Raw genomic sequence first — 21,800 nt, 5'->3', positions numbered from 1 at the left:
CACAACATAGAAACCCTGGGGAATACCTCGAGGAATCACAGAATCCCAGACTGGTTCGGATTGAAGGGACCTTAAAGCTCCTCCAGCTCCAGCCCCTGCCACGAGCAGGGACCCCTTCCACTGGAGCAGCTTGCTCCAAGGCCCTGTGTCCAACCTGGCCTTGAGCACTGCCAGGGATGGGGCAGCCACAGCTTCTCTGGATCAGTGGACTTCTCTGTATCACAAGCTTAAGGAAACTGTTAGCTCTCTAAGGTAGTTCTCTAAGACTAAGATAAACCTAGTATTGCCATTCCAGTTATCTTTCAGTATCTGTGTCACGTGGGGAAGGGAGGTTTAACAAAATGGTAGGGCTTTTACTATTGACAACAGTTATTTCAATGATATATAGCTAATCACTGAATACCCACAACTCTCAACCTCTCAGATATGAGGTAGAATGGAGGAAGATTGTATCGACTCTCCAGAAAACATTCAGGTCATAGAATCATAAAATCACAGAACAGTTTGGGTTAGGGACGCAACAGCTGGGAAGGCACCTTCACAGGCTCCCATACTCTGCCCCAGTACGGCCAACCAGATGTGGAAATAGAAACTTACACAGCGTGAAGCGCTTCCACAGCTGCTTAATTTCTTCCCCAAGGCCAGATTAAGGAGGAGTAAACATAAGTGGACAAAACTGCACACCTGACATCCTACAGAACTGATCTCCCCAAAGCTGTTGAATAGCTCACAGCAGCAATGGGGGCAGCCTTGGTGACACTTCATTTGTCAGAACACAGCTCCTGCTGAAGTACCTCACTGTTTCTTCCATGAGCCATCTCCACACAGATGTATGCCACCTCTCTACTGGCAGCTCTATCCATACCTCCAAAATGTCCCAGAAGAACAATGCTGTGTAGTGTGAGCAGACCTGTCAGCATCTAGACATCCAGCCAGAAGTCCCCTGCTAATAATGAACTGCCTGATTGTGCATGTAGTACAAGTCATTAAAGAGGAAAAAAAATCAATAAGAATCTCTGTAGAGCCTATTATTGCCTCACAAATAATATTCTTACTGATTCCAGTGGTGCTACTTTTCACAACCCTGGCCTGAAAACATCACCCACCAGTTGGACCACTAGGCTCACATCATCTCCAGCTGCGCTAATAAGGTCCTGCCTCATCTCCCGCTTAGAGGGAAAATGGTCAAGAGTTATTGATTGCAATGGTGCCATTGCAGATTTCATCTGAACTCATTGAGTTAAACTCCTAGAAGGGTTTTTAGGAAGCTGCACAAAAATTCAGGCACGTTTCACAGAGCAGCCAAAGAGATCTCCCCATTGGAGCGTGTTGCTGGATCACCAACCATAGACTGCCGCTTGCAGCAACCCACATAAAGAACCTGGGGACAATAAAACCTGCGACATTTAAATTTTGATTTTTAAGTCAGTATAAAGACATGAGAGGGTAACGAGTAACAGGGTGTTGCCACACGTCTTGCCTAATGAAACCACAGAATGCTTGGGTTGAAAGGGACCTTTAAGCTCATCCAGCTCCAACCCCTGCCACGGGCAGGGACCCCTTCCACTGGAGCAGCTTGCTCCAAGCCCCTGTGTCCAACCTGGCCTTGAGCACTGCCAGGGATGGGGCAGCCACAGCTTCTCAGGGCACCCTGTGCCTCACGCCCCTTGCAGGGGGATGAACACTGAAGGAGCTGATGTTTTGAAGGGGCTGAGCTGGGGGATGTTTATCAGAGAAGGAAAGCTTCCTGCGCTCTCACGCAGCCATCTGTAGAAAGTGGCACCAGCACAACCAGCAAACATCAGTTAACTACCTGCAACAGCATGTGTGGAGATCCTGCCAGAGGAAACGAAACCAGCTGTCCAGTCTTCATCCTGCGTCATTTCTCCTGCTAACTCCTTCTTACAATTATACAGTAACTAATGCTGCTTCTCACCCCCACTGGTACAAAGCCCGGAGCTTCTGTTTTCTTTCTCTCTTTTTTCCCCCTCTTACTTCAGGCTCTGACACATTTCAGCTCAGCATCTGGCTTTCGACAGCCCCTAGGAGGGAAATTCACACTATTTGGAAGCGTTTTCTATAACAAAGCTCAAAACTCTTCTGTTTCACACATGTTCTATTTAGACCCCTGTCTGGAAGCAGCACCACGTTGACCAAACTTCAGGCAACTGTGCACAGAAAAGAATTCAGCCAGCGACAGCGATCTCATTCAGGCTTCCAAACAACAAGCCCAACCCTGCACCAGAGAAGGCAGAAAAGCTTGTGATCTCATTTTGCAGCAATCTGCCACACTTGTTTTGCATCCAGCTGTTAATTACGTTCCTTTCACTGTAACAACCACAGCTAATGGCTGCAGAGCAGACGAGAACACCAAATGAACACAACGTACAGAGGAGCTGAAACAATGCAGAACTCCTATGGCACTTCCAACCTCCTCCTAATCAAGCTTTTTGACCACATACCAAATGTTTCTTCAAATTAAGCTCTCCCCAGAGCCCTGCATTTCCAAAGGAAGCTGTTCTGGTTCACAGCATGGAGGTTTCACATTGCAGCTTTCAGATGTGGACAGGAGTTTTGTGATTCCACCCCTGTCAGTGATTAATGAAACTACAGAATATCCTAACTAAAAACCGAGTGGCAATGTTGGGTTGAGTTTTTCATGTGCAAGGGAACACGAGGCTGTATTGCATTTGTGCTAAATCGTTACTGCCTCAGAGTTTTTGGTTATTGCATTATCAGAAATGCCATGTTGCAGTCAGAACTATCAGTTGGCTCTAGGAAAAGCAATCAAAGCTGCTCAGATTATAGACACACGTCACAACCCGTAACTCTTAAATGCAAATTATACCCTCATATACAAATAGAAATGAATGAAACAAAACTTAACTATTTACAGCTAATGCTGGAAATATGGGGCTTAAGGATTTTACCACAAAATCAAAAGTGTCACAGCTGCTCCTCTGAAGGTCCAGATCCCACTCTTGGCTATTTCCTCTATATTTTTTCCCATAGCACTTCCAGGATGTATAAGTGTATACTGCACCAACATAAATTCTTATCGCTTGCTCAAACAGGAATTTGCTTTGTCTGGCAGGAGATTTCTCCTGCTGCTTTAAACTGTGTATCATTGCATTACAGACTCTTTTGATTAAGCTATACTTAAAACGTCCTTTACAGCCTCATGTTCCTATCAGAGCAGCACAAGCAAGTCATCCTTTTCTGGATCCTTAGCACCTTATATGTAGAGTGTGATGCAACCTGCCAGCTCCAGAGATCCAGCAAAAGCAAGGAACCACACATCAGTGCTGCCTTAATCCACAATGCCACGGGATACAGCATTTCCATCTATATAACCCATTTATGGCATGTTGTACTTAAGCAAATAAAGTTTCTTCTTCCCTGGGGATCCATTCACTAGCAATTAACTATCACACAAGGGGGAACTAACTAGACACAGACACACACATATAGTTCATAATTTCCTTTATAAAGCCAAATCTAAAATTGAATTAATTGAGCAGTGCTGGAAGGAAACTAACAACTACACAGGAAACAAAGGTGAAAAGCAGCAGAGTATTAGAGAGATTTGTGCTTATTGGGCACACAGCAGGAACTCTGCAGGAGAATGGTGATAAATGAAGGTAGTAAACCACTGAGATATGTTGTGAGCATCCACTGGCATTGTCAGCCTGTTAAGACAGTGCACAGCCCCCTGTGATGTGCGGTGGTGTTCTGCACGTAAAAGACACTATCCCAAGTGGAGACCAAAGCCTCCACCATTCACTTTTGATTGATTTTTTCTATTTCTGCTCTTTTGGAGGTGATGTCTCCAAGAATTTACCCACATTAAAGTTAGATTCATGGAAGTACTGGCAGATGTGCTAATAATAGGCTCGGCTACCCAACTTCCTGATGCCATGTTAATGCTCTGACACTCTTCATGAGGTGAGAGGGTCAAATTGTATCGTGTTATGTGATAATGAAAATCAATCAGGGGAGTCAAAGGGGAGGAAGGTGAATGCTTAGTCTGAATCTGGTCTGCAGACTGTTAGCTGAGCTGGCCTGGAATAGGAAAGGTAAAAGAGAAAGTCACAGGCTGCCCTAGGCTGAATAGAAGCATGAAAAGAGGACTTCCCTCTTCCTATAATGGGATCTGTTGGGGCATTATATGGATGTCATCTGAGTCTGAGAATAGGGCAAACTGTTTTCTGTGCAGTCTCCATTTTAAACTTAGTATCACAGAGTAAATCTATGTCCAGGCTATTCAAAAGGAGTAAGTAGACATGCACACAGACATACACTATGAATTCCTCAAGTGGACACTCCCAACTGTAAGTGCTACATTATGATGTAACCAAAGCAAGCTAGAAAGTAATCCAAGTTCATGGTTTTTGGGTAGGTCTCATCTCATGTCTCCTCCAAAATCACAAGTACTGAGAAATGGAGACTATAAAGGTATTGCAGTTGTGTCTTTTAAAAGCACAATAGCCCCTACCTCTGACATTCATACACATGCAAAGAAAAACAAATCCAAATGCCAATCAATGCATTTAGTAAATCACATGCCAATATGTGCTTTTAGAGTCTGGCTCCCTAGTAGGCTTCTCGTCGGATTTAGACATCAGAGAGAGACTTGAGTGAAGGACAAGTAATGGCATGTTTAATGTACATTAAAGAGGATAATAAGAAGGAGGAGTTAAATTAGCATCCAATGGAGATGGAAGGAGAAAGACAAGGATAAACAGAGGTGCTCTTATGTACAGATCCAGTTTCAATATTCCACTTACTCCATTTGCCTTGCTCAGAGCCTGGAAGTATATGCTGTAGCTTTTCAGGGGAGAAAGTGGAGCATTCCAGTAGCCATTGTAGGTTTTGTTGTCACCCACTGTGAAGGGCTGAGTGACGGGCAGGTTGATAGGTTTCAGCTCAGCTGCAAAGTAGTGTGGTGAGTCCAGACTGGAAGCGTTCTTGTAGCTCACTGGGACAGAGAAGCACTCGACGATATCTGCAGCTCTCCGTGCTTTCTGCAGCTTCTCCTCCTTGACAACTAGTTGATAGACACTAGGAGGGAGAGAGGAAGAAAAGATTAGAGCCCCAAGAGCCTATAGTATCAAGAATGTTTCCAACAATAAAAGACAAACAGCAAAGCAAAGTAAGAAATACCCAGGTAGAACACTGCACACACAGCTCTTGCATACCAGTAACAGTGGCCACTATGTGGGCAAGATGCTGATCACTTGTTCTGTTGACTTAGTTGAATTAATCAAGATACACTTTGGTGAAAACCAGAATAATTTCAATAAGGAGTGACTAATAAAACATCAAACTTACAATGGATATTCCATGTGCTGAAAGCAGATGCTTTCTTCTTCAGCCACCAAGTTGAAACATAAACTGCTTTGGCCAGTGATTGTGGTAGAGCAGAGCATCAGAAAGTGTCAATGGGGTCAGGTCCCTTTTGAAATGGCTTTAAGGTGCAAGGACCAGTTTAGATCAAAAAGATTCTCACACCTTCTAAGAATGTAACTTTTCTTAGCCCTCCCTCACATGTCTTTTGGGGATATATCCTGCAATGCAGAGGTCTCTAATGTTAATTCCTGCTGGCAAGTCTCCCCCTATGCTCCATCACTAAAAGGATAGCTTATATAATGAGAAGGAGGCTGAACAGCTCTCCCAATTCACTTTTGTTTCAGGAAACAACTCTTCATATTCTTTCCAACTCTATGAAACGTTAAGACTTTTCAATTCCTGCTAAGCTTCTGGTCTCTATGATATGCAACAGCAACCTTGTTAGTTCTAGCTCACTATTTCAGGCTCAGAGAGGTTGCAGGGCATTCAAATCAGACTGCCAGACTGATTTGTGTTGGAAGGAACCTTAAAGCTCATCCAGTTCCAATCCCCTGCAACAGGCAGGGACACCTATTTTATCCAATCCCAAACACTCTTATTTTCTGGTTATAGAAAATGTTTCTTTTATGTATATACATAAATATATATGGTTAAATATCAATTAATCTCCTTTCAGCCCACACGGAGGTGAAGGGTTTCCTCCCTCTCTGTCCCAAGCAGCGTTCAAAGGCTGCCACTCCTTCTCTTGGTTATCCCACTTACAAACAATGACCCTATGGACTTGTCTGTCTTAGGAGAAGGGGAATCTCCCAGGAATGTGGATCACCAGATAACTGCACTCTTTCCCTAATCATTAGGGACAATCATTTGATGACATTCTCAGTTTCTCCTGTGACAATATTAATATATGCTCCACAAGCATGGGCACTCTTTACGACTAGCAAGAGTTCTGAAACATATAGACCCTGATAACAGATACTCTTTTGCCTGTATTCTTTCTCATTTTCACTTTCCTACTTATCCGTTGACACATTTCTTCCTTTCACAGGGATAACTCACTCTTCAGCAGCCTGAAATTTCACTTTCAATATTTATTGTTTTGGTATAACTGGAGGTGTCTGTGGAAGCACAACTATATGTTTATGAGCATTCAACTGAAATATAATAGATGCCCCATTTGTGTTCAAAGTTAAAACCCCATTAATCTCCTGCCCAAACACTGTGTCCTTTCCTATGAAACAAGTCTCTGAGCTGAACATGGTGTCACTCTGGTGGAACTCAGGATGAGTGACTGACTTTCTTAGCACCTTTATCCTTTATCCCCACTCACATCACCTGACACAGCACATTCATCTCTGGGTTCTTCATCTGCCTGACCTGGTGACCGTCATCCTTCAGCCTCACTCTTCTCCCTGTTATTTGGTAGTGGTCAAGAAGCCACTCTCAGCAAGTGGGCAATGGAAATAAGGAGATCTCCAAGTGTCTGAGTGTCCAAGAGCGCTTCTGATTTCAGAGATTACCCTGGATGGATGATTAGTACTCTGACAAATTGCTTCTGCATAAAATAATTACTTTAGGTCTCACTTTCTGATACTTTAATCCCAGTATTTTAATCTCTCAGGACCCTCCTGAGGGCTGGATTCACCCCCAGCCAGTGCACAGACTGATGCAGTATCATCTTTTTTCCCTTTCCCTGCTGTAGCTCTGTTTTTCAGGCTGTGCTCTCTTCCTCATGTGCTGTTTTCACCTAGGAGTCAGAATAAGGGCATTTTCAGAGATCAGCTTCCCTGTGTTAACCAGTGAGGTGCTGCAAGGCACATCAAGTGCTTCCATACCTGCTACCACCGGCATTCAGATGCTCCCATAACTCCTCACCTTTTCATTGGAGCAAAAAGCCGATGATCCTATGTCCGAATGAAATTCCTGTGAGAATTAAATTCTTTAAAGCTTTAAACTAGATGTGCTGGGGGAGGGGGGCATCATTCCATCCCAACACACCCCGTCAGTTGCCAGCACCTATAATAAATGCTCGGAGTGATGTAGAGATATTTCAGCCTCTCCAGCCAATGAGCCGGCTTCATTTGGAGCTCGGCTCAGATGCCTCTATACAAACGCCCGTAGCATGGGGAACAAACAAGAGGAATTAGAGATGTGTGCACGTCTATGGGGGTATGATATAATAGGCATCACAGAAACATGGTGGGATGGCTCCTAAGACTGGAGTGTTGGAATGGAAGGTTACAGGCTCTTTAGAAAAGGTAGACCTGGCAGGCAGGGAGGGGGAGTTGCTATTTATGTTAGCGATAGGCTTGAGAGTATGGAACTCTGTCTGGGGGCAGGTGAGCAGTCAACAGAGAGTTTTGTGGGTCAGGGTTAAAGGGAGAACAGCGATGGGATACATTACTGTGGGGATCTGTTACAGGCCGCCTGATCAAGAGGTCTCTGTGGATGAAGCACTCTACAGACAGATAGGAACAGCCTCACGCTCGCAGGCCCTTGTTCTCATGGGGGACTTCAACCACCCTGACATCTGTTGGAGTGACAGTAAGGCCCGGCACAAGCAATCCAGGAGGTTCCTCCGTTGTGTGGAAGACAACTTCCTTCTGCAAGTGATAGAGGAGCCGACAAGGAGAGGTGCCATGCTTGACCTTATGCTCACCAACAGGGAAGGGCTCATTGGAAATGTGATGCTCCATGCTCCAGGGCAGCCTTGGTCGCAGTGATCATGAGATGTTTGAGTTCAAGATCCTCAGGACAGTGAGAAGAGCGTGAAGCAAGCTCACTTCCCTGGACTTCAAGAGAGCAGACTTTGGCCTCTTCAGGAGCCTGCTTAGTAAGGTTCCATGGGATATAGCCCTGGAGGGCAGGGGGGCCCAAGACTCTTGGTTGATATTCAAGGATCACCTGCTACAAGCTCAGGAGTGCTGCATCCCAACTAGAAGGAAGTGCAGCAGGAGGGCCAGGAGACCTCCTCGGATAGATAAGGAGCTGCTGAGGAAAATCTGAGGGAATAAAAGAGGCAAGGACAGGCGGCCTGGGAAGAATACAGGGACATTGTCCGGGAAGCTAGGGACCAGGTTAGGAAAGCTAAGGCCCAGTTAGAATTAAACTTGGCTAGGGATGTGAAAGATAACAGGAAGGGATTCTATAGGTACACTGCGAATAAAAGACAGACTAGGGACAACATGGGCCCTCTCCAGAAGCTATTAGGAGAACTGGGTACCCTGGATTTGGAGAAGGCTGAGGTTCTGAATGACTTCTTTGCCACAGTCTTCACTGGCAAAGGCTCTGACTGCACCACCCAGCTCTTAGAAGGCAGACGCAGGGACTGTGAGAATGAAGACCTTGGGCCCACTGTAGGAGAGGATCTGGTTCGAGACCATCTTAAGAACCTGAACGCACACAAGTCCATGGGACCTGATGAAATCCATCCGCGGGTCCTGAAGGAGCTGGCGAGTGAAGTTGCTAAGCCACTGTCCACCATATCTGAAAAATCATGGCAGTCAGGTGAAGTTCCCAACGACTGGAAAAAGGGAAATATAACCCCCATTTTCAAGAAGGGGAAAACAGATGACCCAGGGAATTACAGACCAGTCAGTCTCACCTCTGTGCCTGGTAAAATCTTGGAGCACATTCTCCTGGACAACATGCTAAGGCACATGAAAAACAACAAGGTGCTTGGTGGCAGCCAGCATGGCTTCACTAAGGGGAAATCCTGCCTGACCAATTTGGTGACCTTCTATGATGGGGCTACAGAACTGATGGACAGGGGTAGAGCAGCTGATGTCATCTACCTGGACTTGTGCAAAGCGTTTGACACTGTCCCACACCACATCTTTGTCTCTAAATTGGAGAGATATCAGTTTGATGGATGGACCACTCGGTGGATAAAGAACTGGCTGGATGGCCGCACACAAAGAGTTGTGGTCAACGGCTCAATGTCCGGCTGGAGACCGGTAACGACTGGTGTCCCTCAGGGATAGGTGCTGGGACCGGTCTTGTTTAACATCTTCATCGCTGCCATGGACAGTGGGATTGAGTGCGCGCTCAGCAAGTTTGCCGATGACACCAAGCTGTGTGGTTCGGTTGATACGCTGGAGGGAAGGGATGCCATCCAGAGGGACCTTGACGCACTTGTGAGGTGGGCTGATGCCAACCTTATGAAGTTCAACCACGACAAGTGCAAGGTCCTACACCTGGCTCGGAGCAATCCCAGGCACAGCTACAGGTTGGGCAGAGAAGAGATTCAGAGCGGCCCTGCAGAGAAGGACTTGGGGGTGCTGGTCGATGAGAAAATGAACATGAGCCGGCTGCAGTGTGTGCTCGCAGCCCAGAAACCAACCGTATCCTGGGCTGCATCAAAAGGAGCGTGACCAGCAGGGCGAAGGAGGTGATCCTGCCCCTCTACTCTGCTCTTGTGAGACCTCACCTGGAGCATTGTGTGCAGTTCTGGTGTCCTCAACATAAAAAGGACATGGAACTGTTGGAACAAGTCCAGAGGAGGCCACGAGGATGATCAGGGACTGGAGCACCTCCCGTATGAAGACAGGCTGAGGAAGTTGGGGCTGTTCAGCCTGGAGAAGAGATGGCTGCGTGGAGACCTCAGAGCAGCTTCCAGTACCTGAAGGGGGCCTATAGGGATGCTGGGGGAGCACTTTTCATCAGGGACTGTAGTGACAGGACAAGGGGTAATGGGTTCAAACTTAAACAGGGGAACTTTAGACTGGATATAAGGAAGAAGTTCCTTACTGTAAGGGTGGTGAGGCACTGGAATGGGTTGGGCAAGGAAGCTGTGAATGCTCAGTCCCTGGCGGTGTTCAGGTCCAGGTTGGACAGAGCCTTGGGTGGGATGGTTTAGTGTGAAGTGTTCCTGCCCATGGCAGGCGGGTTGGAACTGGATGATCTTAAGGTCCTTTCCAATCTTTGCTATTCTATGAGTCTATGATTCTAATTCCAAATAGCAAGCATCCAATTACACACTCTGAACTCCAGCCAAACCATCTGTATCACTACAACAATTCTCAAAAGAGTAACAGTCAACTTTGCTCAGAAGATCATAACTTTCTGTGATATATTATGAACCCTATTTGTGGTGGGGCACTAACTCAAACTAAACTGAGTAGGATCTGCCGTTTTGTCCCGCAGAAGCGCTTCAGCTGCCATTACACCTGTGCTTTGGTGCTGAGCAGGGTCAATCATTTGCTACTTGTTAGGACTGACACAGTGTTATGACAACCAAGGGGAAAGAGGAGTGGCTTGCCAAAAGGAAGTCCTAGAGGGAAGGAAAAATTTGTGGGCAATGGAAATAAGGAGGAAATATCCAAACTGTTCTAATAGCTCTCATTCTGGCTAGCAGGAAGTCACTAACATGAATCTCCTGCGGCTCCCCCTGTCTCAAGCTTCAAAGCTACTGCTTCCAGCCACTACCAGCTAACACTGCTTTCATAGCGGGAATCAATACATCAGTTGCAAATGCCCAGCTGGATACACAAAAGTTTCAGTGTCGTACATTGAAATGGTATTAAAAGAGACAACAGAAGCAGAGCATTAAAACTCACAACACTGGACAACACCTTCAGTACCAATAAACTAAAAGATGACACAGTAAACCCACATTTTCAATATTCATCCACATCTGCAAACACTGCAAACAAAACCCCACACATGCACACTGCAGGGCAATAGAAGCAGGGATCTTGTGTTCCCAGTGCTAAGTTACCCCATCTAACCTCGCACAGCCACATCACACTGCTGTCCCCACAAACCACAGGACAGGACTGCTTCCCAAGCATCCATAAGCTCTGCCCTCCAGCAAGCTCTTGAGAGATTCTCAAATCTGAACCACTCAGCCTGACTTTCTAGAAGAAGGGGAGCTGACTGCCATGGTGTGCAGCTGCACACTCCTATGAGAAAGGGAGGCCAAAACAGTGTCCCTTGATGGATTTCACAGGTCTTAGATAAAATCACTGATACATCTACATCACTGATAGAAGTACCAGCCATAATAGTTGCCACAGCACAAATATTGTCTGCAGAGGAAGAAAATGTGCTCTTACCATCACCTACAAGGTAATATTTACATGATGAGCTCTCTATTTAGTGTTGAAGCACAAGTGTGGATAATAATCATTCCAAATCACAGCCCATTTCTGTGCCACTGAGCTATCCCTGGGCATTGTTAGACTTCTCCTTCCCCTGCTCTTTGATTTCTTTTTGTGCTACTGGATGGACTGAGGAAGCTCTTGTCCACAAATCCAGACATGTATTTAGACAAGACTCAAGTTTTGGATGGAGAATGTGTTTGAACATTGAGAGGAAAAGCTGAGTCAGAGCTTTCAATAAACCATTCAACATCTGGTGGGTTCAGGTCAGTATCTTGACATGGTACTTGCCAACAGAGTGAAATCTTCACTGTATCCCTGGTAACTGTAGAGTAGGAAAAGGAATAACATTTCTTTGTAACCTTACAATGATCCTCTCACCTGACTTATGAAAGCTTGAAACAAACAATGCTTCTGCAGCTCAGTACCCCCTCTGGGCCAATTTTGGTACTAAATGTTCTTAAATGTATCTTATAAACATTTAATGCATTTTCATTTATTTTTTATATAACATAAATATATTAACAGCCATGTATTATTTCCAATAATATTTTCTCCTGGGGAACAAAAATAAGCGGCAATTAGTACAGCTTGATGTTGCAATGTGGGTTTTAGCACATCAGTGTGAGCAGGTTTTGATCACAGAGAACAGGAACTTCTCAGATACACTGCTTTCAGAGTAATGTTCCACAGGCTACAGGAAATAAGAGACTACCAGCAGACAGTCATTTCCTTATGAATGGTTATCTTAATTCAGACTAAAAAGTACAAAAAGGGGCAAATGAAGTAAGGACAGAAAAGACTCGCAGCTTCCAGTAGCTGTGCCATCTCAGGCTGGAGGCATGGGGATGTAGCAGCCAATATGGAACTGGACATTGATTTTCCACTGTTGCACCTCTTCTATGGAATGAACAGATTCAGTTCTTCTGAAAAGGCTACTCTAACCCATGAAACTCAAACCCAAATACTATCTGACCAACCCATCATAAGAGTTAATGCTACACAGAGGTGAATAAAAGGCATCGGGTGCATCCGAGCAGGTTCAAAGGTACAATAACAACAACCAGTTCAGCTTCTTTTCTCCTATTTATGATGTAAACATTTTTAAGCAGCATGCTTTTAAGGCCATGGAGCCTTGTCAACAGTATGGTTCATACCCTTGGCAAGCATCACAAAGAAGCCCCACACAATTAGTGCCGATTTCCTCTCAACAAGCTGCAGAAATCAGATATAACTTCAGTGATCAAATACCAGACCTACCACTGGAGATGCTGGTACTGGAAACACACCTTGAGACCAGTTTCCCTGGCTGTTAATTAACACTGGCACCCACTGGTACCACCCAGCTTTAAGAGCCCACTTTTTAAGTCAACAGGGAAGTTGCAGAATCCAGGCTACAGATACTCAACACCAGCTTTTTCACCATCTGGTTTTCCATTTAACCTATGATCCCATTAAATTTGATGGAGCCAACGTAAATCTATCTGTATATATCCATGAAGGTTCATCGTGTTTATTCTGACAGCATGGAGCCATCTCCCAACATACTGATATGGGAAACGGATGAAATGTGCTGTCCAATACCTACATTTAGAATTCACATTACCTACTGAATATGCACATGGTTGTTTTGTGGCCAAGATGGTTTCAGCAATGCAAACAGAGAGAGAAGAGTGGCATCTTTATTTTCTTTTTCTTAAAGATATCTATTCAGATACCCCTATTTATATAATTATTTTATTTATATAAATTTATATAAATATTTATATAATATTATTTTATTCAAAAGCCTGAATTCTGTCACAGAGACTGTAAGAAATAAAATAATGGGAAATTTGAGGAAATATAACAGGGATAGAAGCTAGAAATATCCTATAAAAATCTACCAGCACTCTGCAGAGCAGACCCTAAGAAATGATGAAATTAAACAGTAAATGAGATCCTTCTTACAGTGCCTCCAGCCTCTACTGAACCTGCACAGAAGGGATTTTGTAAGAAATGCAACCAAAGCCCACAAAACTCTAAAAAAGATTTATATATCATAAATTCTCCTAAAATTGACAAGAACTAAATGGATAACTGCCATAAAGCCTGATGCTGAGACTCGCTGCTCTGAGCATACACTGCACTGCTCTCCTTTGGCTATAATAGTGAGTATTTCCTCACCAGGCTCCTCCTGCAATCCTGTAATCAAACATTCCAGCATTCAGAAGTAACTCCACAGCCTGTTTCCCAGTTCATCCCGTGTTCTGGGTTCAAACAAGCTGCAATAGATTCCTGAGAATTGAGTCACCTGCTTCACATGTTCTGAAATGTCACCATTTTGTATCTTCAATAGCACCTTTAATCAGATGTTCTGAAACTCATCTACAGAACTTAATGAACCGAGTTTCAGAGCCACCTAGGTTGTGCATGCAGGACACGGTGCTCTGTTATGCAATTTTCTATCTATTTAAGAACTGATTCAAACCCCATTAAAATCAATCAAAGATTGCTACTATTCCCATTAGTCTTTGGAACAGCTCTATGCATGGGAATACAATATACTGAAGTTAAGGTTAGCTTTCAAGAAATGTTTTTATGAAGCAAATAGGAGAAAAGAGACTGTTCTGCCATGTCACCTCCTAGAATATGCTTGGCTATTTCAAAGATTCAGAAGTAGCCCATTATGGATACTGGGCTGCAATGTCATCAATCAGCTTGTTCACATCTGCAAAGCATTCACAAAAATAAAGCTTATAATAGTAATGCTACTCGAGGAAATAGTCTCTCATAGTGCGAAGTTATTCACACCAGATCCTTCATTTTGCAGTTATTTTTGCATGTTCTTTTAACACTCATTTAAATTAAACAACTCTTCTACCGCTTTCACTAAAGTTGAAGAATGCCAACAAAACATCAAAATTCAGCCAGATTTGTAAAAATGGCATAGAAAGAAGAGATGGTAATTACTGCTGTGACAAAAACCTGCTGAGCTGGAGCCAATCATAATGCAATCCATTTAATCAAGAAGGCTGGTAAGGGAGTCTCTTCACATTTTCTTCTGCTCTCCTATTCAGTTCAGTTGTCTGGTTTTACTACCGAGGGATGTGGTACCCTGAAATTCATGGAACAAAGGGAAGCGATTTCACACTTGGATAATACTTGTTGGAGGCAGAGCTTTCACACAGGCATTTCTTTCTCACTAAAATCTCAAGCTTTGTTAAATTCCTATAGTGATGGAAAGGGGCTCTAGAAAAAGTCAGGAAGATTAAAGGCTGTGCGCTCCCTCTGTAGAAAAGAGAGATGTTCCCGTGTGCTCCTGAGGGACAGGCAGTGGGAGCCTCGATTCACTTCAGGACTTGTGCACTCTGTCAAGCTTAAAGACAAAAAAGCAAAACCAAACAAACTATTTGTATTTGCAGAATAGCACCCTGCCAGTATCTCAGTATCAAGTGCTAGCTTTGGCCAGGATACTTTGTCTAAAACTCCTTTGCAGTCAAACTGCAGCATCCCAGAAAACTCCCACAACTGAGTAAAACATGAAAAATCTGTTAGAAAGTAGCAAAAAAATTTTTGGAGGTTTGGTATTTGGTTTGTTTTGGGTTTGTTTTTTTTTTGGGGGGGGGCGGAGTGGGTTTGTTGGGGCTTTTTTGGTAAAAAGAAGTGAAAATGTAATGTCAAATGCAATGTCACATGGCCTTGGACCCTAGGTGGGTAGATGTTTATCCTGACAGACCTCTGTGGCACAATATATAATGACTACACTGTTGTAGGTGTACAAAAAGTGGCATGGAGAAAGTGCAATGAGTGACTTGCCTGGTATTACACAGTATCAGCTGTGCATCATAGAACCACAGACTGGTTTGTGTTGGAAGGGACCTTAAAACTCATCCAGCTCCAAACCCCTGCCACAGGCAGGGACCCCTTCCACTGGAGCAGCTTGCTCCAAGCCCCTGTGTCCAACCTGGCCTTGAGCACTGCCAGGGATGGGGCAGCCACAGCTTCTCTGGGCACCCTGTGCCAGCGCCTCAGCACCCTCACAGGGAAGAGCTTCTGCCTAAGAGCTCATCTCAGCCTCCCCTCTGGCAGGTTCAAGCCATTCCCCTTGGCCTGTCCCTACAGGCCCTTGTCCCAAGCCCCTCTCCAGGTTTCCTGCAGCCCCTTTAGGCACTGGAGCTGCTCTCAGGTCTCCCCTTCAGGAGCCTTCTCTTCTCCAGGCTGCCCCAGCCCAGCTCTCTCAGCCTGGCTCCAGAGCAGAGCTGCTGCAGCCCTCGCAGCGTCTCCGTGGCCTCCTCTGGTCTTGCTCCGACCTCACAATATTCCACCCACCTCTGCTCTGCTATGAATGACTGATGACCACGTCCTTCCAAGGAAGGACAGATATAGTAAGAAATCTCATAATGCCAATATTCCCCTATTACCCTTACCAAGTCCAACCACAGGCCATGCACAGCAAACAGAAACATGGTAACCTGCACAAAACATAAGCAGCTGTTAAAAACACAACTGTATTGGCAGTCAGTATGTACTGAGCAAAAAGAAGGAGCTGTATGTTTCGAAACCTGTTTTTCCCAGCTGTGTCATTAGGTCTTACAAAATAGGCTATCCATACGCACAAAATCACCTCCTTTCCATCCCCAGACCACCAGAACACTGCTGCTGCATCTGTTTACTTGTATTCTATATGCATCATTCCTTTAAATGCTTTAAATCTCTCCGTTTAATATTTTGGGAAATAGAGTTTAAAAAATGAAAGAAAAAAAATAAAAGTAAAGAACTAGAGGGTATTTTAAAGCTCTGTGTTCCATTATCTCAACCATCTCCATAAGCTTGACCTGGCTTCCAGCACAGATTAGACACAATAGCTGCCATTCCCCAGTGGAACGGGCCAGGTCCCGATGTCTCCAGTTAAAAGTCGGCAGATTAAAGATGATGAGCGCAGACAGATACAGCTTTCGCTGCAACAGGAGCTCATATTTGTGGCTTTGGAGCTGGTTTTCTCCTCCTGAGCTACCGACCATCTGTTTATCTACAAAAAAACAACCCCCTTTGTTGTTCATGTCCCTCAGCATGCAACAGGCAGTGCTGGCTGAGGTCTTGTCCCCATCCTCAGTGATCACTGGTTTAAGACTAGAAGGAAGTTTCAAGTATAAGAAGAACCAAAGTGGTTCTTGAATAACCTCCAGGCCAAGGAGAGACCGGCACTCCCTTGCTAGCGCTGTCCAATACCTTCTGCCATGGCCTTCACAAACATGGTGGCGTGGGGAAGGTTATATCTGCATGTATCTTTAGAATTAATTTGGGTATTTCCAACAACTTCCATGAAACTATTTCTGTTTGGATGCAGAAATAATCCAGTCTGGATTTCAAAGCTTCCTCTCCTTTTTCACAACCATGGCTACTAGTCTGTGGAGGGAAAACCCCCACAGAAGAATCCTATGTCTTTAGACATCAGAGAGAACACTGGGAAACAGAGAGAACAAATATTTCTGTTGGCTTTGTGTGTGTTTGGGTTTTTTCCAAACTGAAAGGCTAAGAAAAACACAAGATAAAAAGGGGGAACCTGCTCTGTTTCTAACCTCAGGAGAAACTTCATCACTAGACAAGGTCCACATGGTCAGGTATGAGTCTACTCCCAGCTGTATCATTGATGCACAACACAAAATATTAGCTACACTGGGTAAGAGATCTTTCAGCACCTGAAGCTGCAGGAGCATCAGCCAGATTCATTCCATCTTTTCTGGACACTTAATGCTTTTCAGAAAGTGCAAAGTGATCATGTCTCTGACACCAGAGAGAGGGCTTTGATGGTACCTCCACTGCATCTGCCCCAGGATGAAGGAAAATTGAGGATGAAGAAGGGGAGAATGGAAGTCCCAAAGGCAAGGAATTCTTTATGGTAATTTGTAGCTAGGCAAATATTTCTGAAGACATCTTTTAGGCTGAAAGAGTTGGGGTTGCTCAATTTGGAGAAGGCTCTGGGAGACCTTACTGCAGCCTTTCAGTACTTAAAAGGGGCTTAAAAGAAAGATGTGAAGAGACTTTTCAGCAGGCCCTGTTGCCACAGGATGAAGGGTGATGAGTTTAAAAAAGGGAGATTCAGGCTGGATGCAATGAAGACATTTTGTACAATGAGGGTGGTAAAACCCTGGCACAGGTTGTCCAGAGAGGTGGTGGATGCCCCATCCCTGCAGACATTCCAGGCCGGGCTGGATGTGGTTCTGGACACTCCAATCTAGTTGAAGATGTCCCTGCTCACTGCAGGGGGTTGGACTTGATGAGCTTTGAAGGACCCTTCCAACCCAAACTACTCTATGATTCTACGATTTAGTCTAACCGTATGCCGTCTGGGGACACCTCCGCCATAGTGGGAATGGGGCAGATGTCAACATGTGGAGATTGTATCCGATAATCCTGTACTTCACCAACTCCCTTCAAAACTAACCATACTTTAGATACAAGAGAAAACATTAGATACAGGGTGCATCCCTTGGCAGAAAAAGCCCTCACCCTGCATCAACATTTGCTCCTGCCATCACTTAGGGACTCGTCAAAGGCAACAAGAGAAGTCGCTTCCTCTCTACCAAAAACACTGCCCGCTCTCCTCACCTTCCTCCTTTGCCCCATGACTAGTATTAATTAAACCAGCCTTATTTCCCCTTCCTCCTGCACAGTCAGCAAATCCCTGCCCATCTCCTACCTCTGCCTCTTGCTTTGGAAAAGCGCTGTGCAAGAACTGAAATTGCAGAGAGACTGGAGAGCACCATGGCTGCAGAGGGTTATTCTTCCAGATTGTCTGGCTGCATTTATGATAATCCCTTCATTCCATCTGGAGCCCACACGCTGCTGCAGCAACCCCCTTTTCTAGTTCCAAGAAATTATGCATTCATTATGGAGGAAATTAACACCTCAAAGCAAACTATAATTAGGAATTCTTCAATTCGGTTTATGCTTTTTCAATTAGGCCCTCTATAATTTTAATCACGGGAGCATTAACATGTTTCCAGATTTTATATACCTGTAGTATAATTAAATCCTGAAATGCCTTAGTCTGCAACAACAAAGCAGAGCTTACTCATCTTCCCTTTTATTGCATTTTGGGGTTATTTTATGCATTGAAGGGCATGTGCTAGTGCAAAGACTGCCTGCCATGTGCAACAGCAAAGAGCTCACTCTCTGCACCCGTCATCTTCACTCCTAGTAGAGACTGGTGGCTGGATGGAAAGCTCCTGCACTGCTTCTGAGGGGTGGACACTTGCCAGGGACTTGTGCCCGTACTCATCCCATCTCATATGAAGTACCTTAAGGAGCTGCTTCAATCACGTAAATGATCCTTGGTGTTCTGAGAAAGAGCCAAGCTCCTTCCTGGGCTGCTCCAAACCCAAGCAGCAGTGGTCAGGCTCAGCTCATCCCACTGAAGGGTCTGATCCAAGGGCTCTCATAGGCAAAGAGAAGCCTGGCATATGCCTCCAGAAATGTAGAGTTTCTCATTTGTAAAATCTTTTACATGGTTTGCTCTGATCCTTTTGTTCTGCAGTAACAGGTAAGGGGCACACTGGCTCTGGGAGCTGTAAAGCAAAACAATGTCTTCGGAAAAAGAACCGTCAAACTGGCAACCATGGGTATTTTCTGCTGTTCCCTCATCGTGCTGGTTGACAGCTTGATGTGAGAAAATGGCCATCAATTTGTAATACTCAGCTTAAAGTTCAGACTTCATTAACCTTTTGATTGCTGGAATTTAATCTGACAGTTTACATGGTCAGCATAAAAGATTTATGCAAAACCATTTACTCCCCCTCTCTCAATAACCTCAGGCCTTCAAAAACTAAAAAGCATTAGCAAAAGCTTTACTGTAGAGCTAATAAAATGCTGCTTGACACAGAAGAATTGGAGCTATGTGTAATTTGATTGTTAAAATATTATTATTAAAATATATGCAAATTTTATGGCTTTCCTCTCCCATTTTTTTCTCCTGTCAAAGCTCTGTGGAAAGACACAACAGGTTATCCAGGCTCAGACGATGTCTGTTTCTGATGGTTGATAAATCCCGGACTGGTTTGTGTTGGAAGGCACCTTAAAGCTCATCCAGCTCCAACCCCTGACACGGGCAGGGACCCCTTCCACTGGAGCAGCTTGCTCCAAGCCCCTGTGTCCAACCTGGCCTTGAGCACTGCCAGGGATGGGGCAGCCACAGCTTCTCTGGGCACCCTGTGCCAGCGCCTCAGCACCCTCACAGGGAAGAGCTTCTGCCTAAGAGCTCATCTCAGTCTCCCCTCGGGCAGGTTCAAGCCATTCCCCTTGGCCTGTCCCTACAGGCCCTTGTCCCAAGCCCCTCTCCAGGTTTCCTGCAGCCCCTTTAGGCACTGGAGCTGCTCTCAGGTCTCCCCTTCAGGAGCCTTCTCTTGTCCAGGCTGCCCCAGCCCAGCTCTCTCAGCCTGGCTCCAGAGCAGAGCTGCTCCAGCCCTCGCAGCATCTCCGTGGCCTCCTCTAGACTCGCCCCAACTGCTCCATGTCCCTCTGGTGTTGGGGGACCGAGATAAATGGGCAAAGGCAGTTTTATGACCTTTTAAGGGGCAGTATTCTCTGATAACAATATGCTGATCCAGTAAGAAAATGCAGTTCCTGTACCAGATGAGACTATTGACCCCAAATGGCCCTTATCCTCACTTCTTGGGGCCAACACCTGACTTTTTTGGGGGAACTAAAGAAAACCCTTAAAATACCCATTCAACCAATCATGGCATGCTACATAAAAGACTAAATATTCCTTCCTGATAATGACTGTTGTCTATCATCATACATCCTGATGCATCCCTGTATCTCTCCTTATACAGGAGGGAAAGCACTTCTAAGATCCAGAATAACTTCAAGTACAGCTGAAACCATCATGTGTGATCTAAACCCGCTCCTCAAGGACTCAGCTGAAGTGGAACTCTACACTCAGGTTTGCAGTGCCCTGGCTTTGGACACACCAAGGAGGTCAAGCCTGCAAATGCTTACCATGCAACGCTGTTCTGCTCTTTTTTGGTCTCATAAACTCCATGCTGATCTATGCAGCTGCCTTTATTCCAGGCCTTCCACCCACATACTTATTTTCACTCTCTCACATTCACACATAATTCAAAAAAAGCAGATCTGGTTTATCTTTAAGAGGAAAGAAACTCATTTACCTTCATACTCTTGCCTAAATGAACTGCAGAATGCCATGCAGGAGAAACCCAGCTTGAATGATATCAGAACAATATCCCCGAGGTCTATGGCATGAGATGTTAATTAATACAGATAATTAGGCTTATAATATCAGGACATTAGATTGATAATCTCATTCCTTATTAGATACTACAAAATTAAAAGATCTAGTACAATGACTGTATTCAATCAATCAACTCATGTGATGCCTGCAACTGAGAAAGACCAGGATTTTATTTTCCAGATATTTATAACATGCCCATCAAGGCAAGGATTATCAAGGGCAGGATAATCTGTTACGCTTCCCATCGCTTTCAACATTAGAACCTTTTTTGTCGTTTCCCTGCTCCCTGACTCCACTCTTTATTTCCAAACACAAGGTACACTGCGTGGGAGTTTTAAGAACAAGAAATTGCCACTTTTTCTTGGCATTAATGAATTAATTATCCACTTAAATGCCTGAGGCAAGCTCATGTGATGCCGCTAAGAAGTTGCAAAGCAGAGAGCTGAACGGCATTGCCCCCTGTATAGCTATGGAGAGCCGCGCACCAAAGCCACCCTCTGCGAAAACCAAGTCCTCCAGCAGATCTTGCAAGTTTGTAGCTGCTTCTGTCGTTCCTCCTCCACCACAGAACCAAGGTCACTAGGCTGCCAACCACTCCCTTCAGGGGGATGGGGAGAACTGCTGTGCATTAAATACAAAACCAAAGTCAGGATGCTAATGAGAGGGATGTACGGTAAGCTCAGGGTGAACAGATGATGCCTGAAATCACAGAAAAAGAAAGAATTATCTGGAGATCATTCTTTCTGGAGATAACAAGCATTATCTGAAGTCATAGTTGTAGCCTATGGCTCCAGAGATTCTCAGTTTCTACTTTGCTGCAGATTAACACGGAAGCCAAGTTTTATCTAGTCAAAGTCTCAGTATTCCAACATAAAATGGAAGTGACACCACTCACCTCTGTCACAGGAAATTCTCATTTGTTACAACATGTTGGAATGCAGAAGTGTACAGATACATCATAGAGGATTGCTGGCTTGGAGAACAGCTTGAACATAAAACCAGAAAACCCCACTGTTCTTAGGTCTCTGCTAAACAACACTACAGCTGGTTTCTCTTCAATCTCTTTAGCATCATGTCAACCACAAATATTTCCTTTATTTCATACTTGGGAGCCT

General features: G+C 44.7%; 1 protein-coding gene across 1 annotated transcript in view; it reads right to left on the bottom strand.

Moving 5' to 3' along the window:
- PTPRT (protein tyrosine phosphatase receptor type T) overlaps positions 1–21,800 on the bottom strand; it is a 475,914-nt gene that overhangs the window by 92,486 nt on the left and 361,628 nt on the right. The window contains exon 12 of the mRNA XM_065691506.1: positions 4,788–5,061. Within this exon, the coding sequence (XP_065547578.1) occupies positions 4,788–5,061 (274 nt within the window). The remainder of the gene's footprint in view (positions 1–4,787; positions 5,062–21,800) is intronic.

Source organism: Lathamus discolor, chromosome 11 (genome assembly GCF_037157495.1).
Source record: "Lathamus discolor isolate bLatDis1 chromosome 11, bLatDis1.hap1, whole genome shotgun sequence".
NCBI lineage: Eukaryota > Metazoa > Chordata > Aves > Psittaciformes > Psittacidae > Lathamus > Lathamus discolor.
Note: the sequence above shows the minus strand (reverse complement) of the source record. Positions and strands in the feature narration are given on the sequence as shown.